Below are 11,128 nucleotides of genomic sequence, written 5' to 3'. Positions count from 1 at the left end.
ACTGTATCTACATGTATACCATGTATACCATTCTCTACACTGTAACTACATGTATACCATGTATACCATTCTCTACACTGTATCTACATGTATACCATGTACACCATTCTCTACACTGTACCTACATGTATACCATGTACACCATTCTCTACACTGTATCTACATGTATACCATGTACACCATGTACACCATTCTCTACACTGTATCTACATGTACACCATGTACACCATTCTCTACACTATATCTACATGTATACCATGTATACCATTCTCTACACTATATCTACATGTACACCATGTATACCATTCTCTACACTGTATCTACATGTATACCATGTATACCATTCTCTACACTATATCTACATGTATACCATGTACACCATTCTCTACACTGTATCTACATGTATAACATGTACACCATTCTCTACACTGTATCTACATGTATACCATGTACACCATTATCTACACTGTACCTACAGATATACCATGTACACCATTCTCTACACTGTATCTACATGTATACCATGTACATCATTCTCTACACTGTATCTACATGTATACCATGTATACCATTCTCTACACTGTAACTACATGTATACCATGTATACCATTCTCTACACTGTATCTACATGTATACCATGTACACCATTCTCTACACTGTACCTACATGTATACCATGTACACCATTCTCTACACTGTATCTACATGTATACCATGTACACCATTCTCTACACTGTATCTACATGTACACCATGTACACCATTCTCTACACTATATCTACATGTACACCATGTACACCATTCTCTACACTGTACCTACATGTATACCATGTACACCATTCTCTACACTGTATCTACATGTATACCATGTATACCATTCTCTACACTGTATCTACATGTATACCATGTACACCATTCTCTACACTGTATCTACATGTATACCATGTACACCATTCTCTACACTCTATCTACATGTATACCATGTACACCATTCTCTACACTCTATCTACATGTATATCATGTACACCATTCTCTACACTGTATCTACATGTACACCATGTACACCATGACCCTGAAGCGTTTAACCTTCCCTCCAAACGCGGACGAAACGCAAAACGAATTGGGAAAACCAAACGCAAACGCTCCTAAACGCAAATACAAAACGCTCAACGAAAAACGAAAAACGCGTTTCCGTAAACGCAAAACGCAAAACGGAAAACGCTCGACGATAAACGCAAACGCAAAGCACAAAACGAAAAACCAAATGAATGAGACCGGAAAAGCAAATCTTCATCGTAGTTACCGATCCGGAGTCCGGTTGTTAAGAGATCCGGCACTTACAAATATTATCGGTGCTTGGATTCTACGGAATATAGTTATCATTTCAATTTTTCTTTTACAACTGAAAGTCGTCTCATATAACATATTATCGTTTTGCACACATATATTACTATTTCAAAACACTATCTTAATATATTTCGCGGCACTACTGAAAATCTAATCGGATAGTGTGTGATTTTGCATCTGCATTTTACGGGGAAAAATAATAAAATTATAAATATGAGGTCAAATCACATCAGAAACATTTGGATAATATTCTTCTCTGAACCTTTTTAAGACATGGAGAAAGTAGCATTAAAAGTAATAAACGGGTCATTTTTTTTTATTTTTTTTAACTTCCGACTTGTATCTCGCGAAGTCAGTAATTCACTAAAAATTTGTAAAAATACATGAAGAGTACTGCAGTAACTTTTATCCCTTTTTCCCTATCTTCAGGAAATATAAGTCTACAATCAGATTATTTCTTTGGATTTTTCATAATATTAATCAGTTCCCGTGGATGTCACTGAAGACCAGTGTGTCAGTCAAGGCCCGAGAGACGAGGATCGTTCCTGATTGGTTACTGCATGTTATATAGTTGCTACATGTACATGGACTTTTTCGTAACACATGTGATGCTGTTACCTGTTCGATTATTAATTAAACAAGACTGCACACGTACTACCGTACACAATCAGACGATGGCGTACTTTAGTCGGTATATGTACATGTACGTGTACAATGTATAGTCAATAGTCATAGTAAAATGTATTAAAGCTGTATGTTTTGAATGAAAAAAAACTCCCACACTCCTTAGCAATGAACAAGAAATAAAATGATAATGTGTTGACGTTCTAATAAATGATGGAAGTACATGTATATATTTTCATCTACAATGTAGCCACACGTCTGCTTGACTTTAAAATCCTGTTTAACTGGCCTGCCCGGACAAATAATTGTCTTGGTGAGCAAATTCATAATGTTATATTTGTTTTACGTATATATCACAGTGTTTCAATTTTCTTGTTTCAGGTATCCCGTGGCTGAAATACGTCTGCAGAAAATCCAATCAGATGCAGTTGTCTTACCTGTATCTAGCCGTAACGAGCCTGGCTATCTTGTTTGATTTAAACACACACATACACACTGATATATATGTAACATTTTGACAATATTCATAATATAACAGGACGTACAGATATCTTGTAACATTTTGATTATTTTCGAAATCAAATGGACGTAAATATCGTACAGAGACACATATGTATCATGGACCATATTGATAATTTCCTGAATAGAAACAGACATGTGTATCGTTAGAATGTTTATAGGTTTGTGAAACATAAAGAAAACGGGATGTACTTGTATTGTCCATGTTGGTAACTTTCTCTTTATAACGGGACGTATATATATAATAGTGGGTCACATTCTAATAATTAATTAAACAGAACAGGACGAACATATCGTATGACTATTTTTATGGAGGCGTTTTATTGCGATCACCTACGAGTTGTGACATCACAATCTCTCACTTTCGTTTTCGTTATATTTCCTTTTACAGTTCATTTTGCGGTTTCTTTCGGTTCATATATGATGTAGTTGAACTATGTATATATTTTTTAATATAACAGTATGTGTATCGTGTGATATTTTGACAATTTTCTTGATACAATAATTTGTTATATCACTACAGACTAAATAATATGTGATATAATTGTAGTAGGTCCAGACCAATATAAAAGAATGGGAACCAAAAGGTTATTTTATTTTAGGTAATAATATGTAAAATCATATATCAGGGATATAGAATTCTCGAAAGAATTCCAGAAGTAGAAATTTGGATTAACCCATGACTAGCAAGAGGATGTCTTCATAATTTCGTCAGTTGAAAGATCGTGAGGTTGTAGTACAGAGGACGTAAAACCTGTTAAATAGATAATATGTAGAAGGAGTGGAAGCAGTCACAATGTAATTTCGGTCAGATGAATAACTTGCAGATAAATACATTGTTGTTTGATATTGACTGGGCATGTGTCATTTAAAACAATGATTTGATAGCTTTGTCAAAAACTGAAATACATGTATATTCCAAATCTGAAAATAATAGGAACAAGTTACCCAGACGTTGTTATTTTTGTGAGTAAATGTGGCCACATCTTTATAGGTTGACGGATACGAGTTGGAAAGGATACCCGTCATCTGTTAAATTAGTCGTATTGGATTTAATCAATATTATAGCTTTGCTAGCTGTAAATATCATCGTGAATGTCTTAATGTATCGATGTTCATTGTACGTCAGTTTTCAGTCACAGTTAAATCAGAGACCTATATAATAAATATAGGTCTCTGGTAAAATCTAGATTTTCTATGAATTTCAATCAAGATTAAAAACTTGGACCCACGGACGGATAGAACATAAAAACATCAGAACACATATTAATTTGCTGATCTTCCTTGTTAATTGATAATAAACATGGTGTATTTTGCGAGTATAATATGATCGATGTCGCAAAATAGAACCATTATATTTGTGAGTTGTATAATGTTCCCCATATTAATAGTGAATCGTCTGATATGGATGTAAAATTACCCCCTTTTACAAATAATACCAAACTAACAATTATATATCATATTCGAGGTTATATAAATAACTTGCTGCATTTACGAAAGCGCCAACTCTATCAAAATTACATTTGGTCAGAACGAATATGTCTACCGGACATATACCCGACACCTGCACATGGCTAATTGGGCCACCCGTGGATAATGTCTTGACAGAACACGAGTGCTTGACAGGTAAGTAGAGTACCTGTCTAACCAACGCCTCCAGCCCTTATCAAACTGTTAGATCTGATTCGGGTACAGGTACGGGACCGGGCTTGGAGCAAACAAATACTCAAGATGCTTATTAATTAAACACACAGTAGACGCGATATCAGCACCTTACGTATCATTGATATTACGTTATACATCGTTGGTCCAAAATAATACAAAAATATAAGATAATATTTAACACTGTTACTTTCGACAGATATTTTTAATTTGATTTTTGTTTGGGGGGGTCGATGTATGACGTTGTGTCCTTGCCATGGATATCCACTACTTTAATTATCCACGGTACAGCCTGAATTTGTTACCGTTTGGATGTCCGTCGTCCATTTGTGAAGAGAAAATTTCATAAGAAGCAAAAATTCATGCACCATGTTTTTGTTGAAAGAATCTGATGTTGCCACTGCCCTAGTTAGTTACAATACACAACCTCTGCTAGTCAAGATGACACTAATTACATGTCAATTATCTTGTTGATGAGAAGTTAGTTATATTTAGAAAATCGTCAAAATGTTACACTATGTATACCTGCTGTTCAGAAAATTATCAATCTGCTACTGTACACGATATAAAAATGTGTGATTAAATGTGTATCTCGTTGTATTCAACAAAAATATTGTACGATACACAACTGTTTACGGACGTAAATTGAGTCTCTGATGTGTCCCATTATATTAGCAAAGTATACATGTACATGTGATATATATATGTCTGCGTATTTGGAAATTTATTAGAAAGCTACCGGGTAAATATGTCAAAATATGTTAACGGATATAGGTATAAAGTATTTATCAAAAGTGATAAATAGCCAGATTCGCTCAGGCCGTACACAAGTAAGAAAGCTGCAGCAACTGGTTAGAAATTTGGTCCGATTTTCTGCAATCGTATTACAGCCATGGGATACCTGAAACAAGAAAATTGTAGAAGTATTATATTTATGTCAAAACAAATAACTTGTTCACTAAGATTAAGACTAATATTTTTCCAATTCCGTCAATTAACCATTAACACAGCGATGAATCCATAATGAATTAAAAGGACAACAGCGGCACTCACGGTAAGTAAGTACAGGTAGCTAAAATATATATATCGAGGCTTTCCCGAACACGGATAATCGTCGTGCCACACCCAGCAGCTGGCTCCACTTTTAGTTTTACACGCGCATGCGTACTCAACTGTTGTCAATTCTAACAGGGAATTACATCCGGCAGACGAAACGCAAACGAAAGGAAACGCAAAACGCAAACGCACGCAAACGCAAAGGCAACTAAACGCAAACGCAAACGCAAACGAACGGAAATGAGCGCAAAACGCAAACGCAAACGAAAAACGCTCGACGAAACGAAGCGCAAACGAAACAAAACGAAAGGAACGCAAACGCGACGTAAACGCGTTTGAGGGAATGTTAAATGCTTCAGGGTCTGTACACCATTCTCTACACCGTATCTACATGTATACCATGTACACCATTCTCTACACTGTATCTACATGTATACCATGTACACCATTCTCTACACTGTATCACATGTATAACTACCATGTACACCATTATCTACACTGTGTCTACATGTACTATGTACTCCATTCTCTACACTGTATATACATGTATACCTTGTAGACCATTCTCTACACTCTATCTACATGTATGCCATGTACAAAATTCTCTACACCGCATCATTCCTTAAATTACACTCCATTACGTCAACTTTGATGTTTAGTTTACGTAATTGGAGCCTCGATGAAGACATTGTTTGATCAGGTAGATTATACCGACTCATCGAGTATATTTACTAATGAAAGGAATTAATTAATTGATTATCTAATTCATTAAAGGATTACGTTTCTTAATTCTATAGAACATGTACAATAGAGGGTTCTTTCTTTCTTTCTTTCCTTCTTTTTTCTTTCCTTCTTTTATCTCTCTCTCTGTTTTTTCTTTCTTTCTTTTTGATTTCAAAACAAACATTCAAAATAATGCAAACGAAATTAGCTATAACATGGAAAGACTGGCACATAAAATTTACATGGTTGAAACCAAGATAACTAAAACTAATGTTAATAGCAAACATATTCTGACTCATTGAGACTGAGGAACAGAATTGAGCGAAAATTTAACTCGAAGTAAAAAATCCTGTCTACATTTAACAATACCTTAAATGTCTCCTGTCGTCGGAATTCAAGGACTTTTCATTGAAATGTGATTTAATGTTTGAGGCTGTCGTCTGTTTTTCAGCGTAATTTGAGGCCTTTTTCGTGAGTCAGGTTAATGGTACGGGACGTAGGTAAGAGGGGATGATGGGGTTAAGTGCGTATTTATAATTGAAAATTTCATGATCAGATATATATAACAAAAACAATTACCGTGCCGAAATTACTTAATCTTGTAAATGTGATGCCATCTTGAATTTCATGAGCAATATTTCTGTCAAATAATCATTTAAAGAAAAGTTTTTCTCACGGGTCCTGTTAAGCCCCATATAACTATATACACTCAAAATTGAAAAGGATTACATTTTTGTAAGGACAGAACATACAGGTTGTTGACTGTTCGTATATAGTTCTCTTTTCATAAACTTGCTGACGAGGTAAAAACACAAACTAAATCCTTTATAGAAAGCCCACGCATCATTGCCACAATGGTTGAATACATTATGTTTGTGTTAGGAGAAATCGTATCACCTCATTAATCGCCATGACAGCTCGAAGAGACAGGGGGTGAATTTAGAGGGAAAGGTCACGTTTCTGAAGGTTATACAAACCAGTTCTGCCTTCGCAAGTACATCTTTTAAAGTGAAAAGAATAGCATAATTGGTAAATCACAATTACCTCTACCAAAACACAACTTTTCATCTTAGCCAAACAATATAACCGGTTTAGCTATTTCGAAATGAACCAAAAAGAGGACACGAACCCTGTTATCTGCTTCAGACTGGAAATGAATACCGTCAGTCTATTCCGAACGAAATTCACACAAACTGGCCCGTGTGCCTGATTTCTTTTATATTTCATAGGTTTTATTTTCAACACAAATTTACTTTCAAATCAATCCATATTGGTACACAAAAACTACAAAATATATCAATGTAAAGAAATATCTGATCATTGTGAGTTGATCCATCATAATTCACCACTCCAATACCACACCCAACAGTCATCTTACTTCACTCATCTAATACCACACCCAACAGTCATCTTACTTCGCCTCTCTAATACCACACCCAACAGTCATCTTACTTCTCCCCTCTAATACCAGACCCAACAGTCATCTTACTTCACCCCTCTAATACCACACCCAAAAGTCATCTTACTTCACCCCTCTAATACCACACCCAACAATCATCTTACTTCACCCGTCTAATACTACATATAAACAGTCATTTTAGTTCACCCCTCTAATACCACACCCAAGTCATCTAATTTCACCCCTCTAATACCACACCCAACAGTCATCTTCCTTCACCCCTCTAATAGCACACCCAACAGTCATCTTACTTCACCCCTCTAATACCACATACAAGAGTCATCGTACTTCACCCCTCTAATACCACACCCAACAGTCATCTTACTTCACCCCTTTAATACCACACCCAACAGTCATCTTACTTCACCCCTCTAATAACACACCCAACAGTAATCTTACTTCACCTCTCCAATACCACACCCAACAGTCATCTTACTTGACCCCTCTAATACCACACCCAACAGTCATCTTACTTCACCCCTTTAATACCACACCCAACAGTCATCTTATTTCACCCATCTAATACCACACCAAACAGTCATCTTACTTCACCCCTTTAATACCACACCCAACAGTCATCTTACTTCACCCCTCTAATACCACACCCAACAGTCATCTTACTTCACCCCTTTAATACCACACCCAACAGTCATCTTCCTTCACCCCACTAATACCATAACCAACAGTCATCTTACTTCACCCCTCTAATACTACACCCAACAGTCATCTTACTTCACCCCTTTAATACCACACCCAACAGTCATCTTACTTCTCCCCTCTAATACCACACCCAAGAGTCATCTTATTTCACCCCTTTAATACAACATACAATATTCATCTTACTTCACACCTCTAATACCACACCCCACAATCATCTTACTTCGCCCCTCTAATACCACACCCAAGAGTTATCTTACTTCACCCCTCTAATACCACACCCAACAGTCATCTTACTTCACCCCTTTAATACCACACCCAACAGTCATTTTACTTCACTCCTCCAACACCACACCCAACAGTCATCTTACTTCACCCCTCTAATACCACAACCAACAGTCATCTTACTTCACCCCGTTAATACCACACCCAACAGTCATCTTACTTCACCTCTCTAATACCACACCCAACAGTCATCTTACTTCACCCCTCTAATACCACACCCAACAGTCATCTTACTTCACTCCTTTGATACAAAACCCAACAGTCATCTTACTTCACCCCTTTATTACCACATCCAACAGTCATCTTATTTCAACCCTCCAATACCACACCCAACAGTCATCTTACTTCACCCCTCTAATACCACACCCAACAGTCATCTTACTTCACCCCTCCAATACCACACCCCACAATCATCTTACTTCGCCCCTCTAATACCACACCCAACAGTCATCTTACTTCACCCCTCTAATACCACACCCAACAGTCATCTTACTTCCCCCCTCTAATAGCACACCCAACAGTCATCTTACTTCACCCCGTTAATACCACACCCAACAGCCATCTTACTTCACCCCTCTAATACCACAACAATCAACAGCAATCTTACTCCACCCCTCTAATACCACAACCAATGGTCATCGTACTCCACCACTCTAATACCACACCCAACAGTCATCTTACTTCACTCCTTTGATACCAAACCCAACAGTCATCTTACTTCACCCCTTTAATACCACATCCAACAGTCATCTTATTTCAACCCTCCAATACCACACCCAACAGTCATCTTACTTCACCCCTCTAATACCACACCCAACAGTCATCTTACTTCACCCCTCTAATACCACACCCAACAGTCATCTTACTTCACCCCTCTAATACCACACCCAACAGTCATCTTACTTCACCCCTCTAATATCACACCCAACAATCATCTTACTTCACCCCTCTAATACTACATCCAACAGTCATCTTACTTCACCCCTTTCATACCACACCCAACAGTCATCTTACTTCACCCCTCTGATACCACACCCATCAGTTATCTTACTTCACCCCTCTAATACCACACCCAACAGTCATCTTACTTCACCCCTTTAATACCACACCCAACAGTCATCTTACTTCACCCCTCTAATACCACACCCAACAGTCATCTTACTTCACCCTCTAATACCACACCCAACAGTCATCTTACCTTCACCCCTCTAATACCACAACCAACAGTCATCTTACTTCACCCCTCTAATACCACACCCAACAGTCATCTTACTTCACCCCTTTAATACCACAACCAACAGTCATCTTACTTCACCCCTCTAATACCACACCCAACAGTCATCTTACTTCACCCCTTTAATACCACACCCAACAGTCATCTTACTTCACCCTTCTAATACCACACCCAACAGTCATCTTACTTCACCCCTCTAATACCACACCCAACAGTCATCTTACTTCACCCCTCTAATACCACACCCAACAGTCATCTTACTTCACCCCTTTAATACCACACCCAACAGTCATCTTACTTCACTCCTCCAATACCACACCCAACAGTCATCTTACTTCACCCCTTTAATACCACACCCAACAGTCATCTTACTTCACCCCTCTAATACCACACCCAACAGTCATCTTACTTCACCCTTCTCCAATACCACACCCAACAGTCATCTTACTTCACCCCTCTAATACCACACCCAACAGTCATCTTACTTCACCCCTCTAATACCACACCCAACAGTCATCTTACTTCACCCCTCTAATACCACACCCAACAGTCATCTTACTTCACCCCTTCTAATACCTTACCCAACAGTCATCTTACTTCTCCCCTCTAATACCACATCAAACAGTCATCTTATTTCACCCCTCTTATACTACACCCAACAGTCATCTTACTTCACCCCTCTAATACCACACCCAACAGTCATCTTATTTCAACCCTCCAATACCACACCCAACAGTCATGTTACTTCGCCCCTCTAATACCACACCCAACATTCATCTTACTTCTCACCCTCTAATACCACACCCAACAGTCATCTTACTTCACCCCTCTAATACCACATCAAACAGTCATCTTATTTCACCCCTTTAATACCACACACAACAGTCATCTTACTTCACCCTCTAATACCACACCCACCAGTTATATTTAATCTCTGCCTAAATCCCGTTTTGGCGACACTCGCCCTGTTTGAGATATTTTTGTGCATTTTATGTTTTCTTTGCAGTATGTATAACATCTTACAGAAAGAACTGTTGCTATGTTCACTTGTTTGCTATAACGACTGACTTAACCATCGATCTTTACTTTTAGTATATTTTCTCTAGTATTCATTTTAAGCAAAATAATTCTTGAACATATCTTAAATAGAAATCGTGATGACAGACTATACGAAATTTGTCTGCACCGCTGGGTTCATTACAATTCTATTATGACCTGTCCTAAGTCTAAGTACGGTTTTTTAAAGTTCCTTTCATATTGTCGTTAGACAATTTTTGAAAAGTCTTTATACAGAGATTCACGATCATATAACTGTTGATATGGTACGATGACGATGGGTTCACGTGATTTTGTCGGGTGTGTGAATAGGGCATATAAGGGACTTGATTTCCAGGGACTACACCACTTGTGTACTGTATACAATAAGCATGAAGACTGTCGCTATCGCTCTCGGCCTACTGGCCCTCCTCATGGTCGCAGAAGGTTCCAAAATTGGTGATCTGGTGAGAAAACAAGTATCAGAGGAGGAATCTTCCAGTGAAGAATTTGATGAAGGCCCTTTTCC

At 37.7% G+C, this 11,128-nt stretch overlaps 1 protein-coding gene across 1 annotated transcript in view; it reads left to right on the top strand.

Annotated features, from left to right (window-relative positions):
• Nucleotides 1-10,823: 10,823 nt before the first annotated feature.
• The window catches only part of LOC117330888, a 4,428-nt gene continuing 4,123 nt past the window's right edge, over nt 10,824-11,128 (top strand). The window contains exon 1 of the mRNA XM_033889439.1: nt 10,824-11,128. This exon is cut by the window's right edge and continues 32 nt beyond it. Coding sequence (XP_033745330.1) covers nt 10,992-11,128 — 137 coding nt within the window. The 5' untranslated portion in view covers nt 10,824-10,991.

The sequence above is a fragment of the Pecten maximus genome, chromosome 7, assembly GCF_902652985.1.
Source record: "Pecten maximus chromosome 7, xPecMax1.1, whole genome shotgun sequence".
In the NCBI taxonomy this organism is placed as follows: Eukaryota; Metazoa; Mollusca; class Bivalvia; order Pectinida; family Pectinidae; genus Pecten; species Pecten maximus.
The sequence above is the reverse complement of the archived record's forward strand: the minus strand, read 5'-3'. Positions and strand labels throughout refer to the sequence as shown.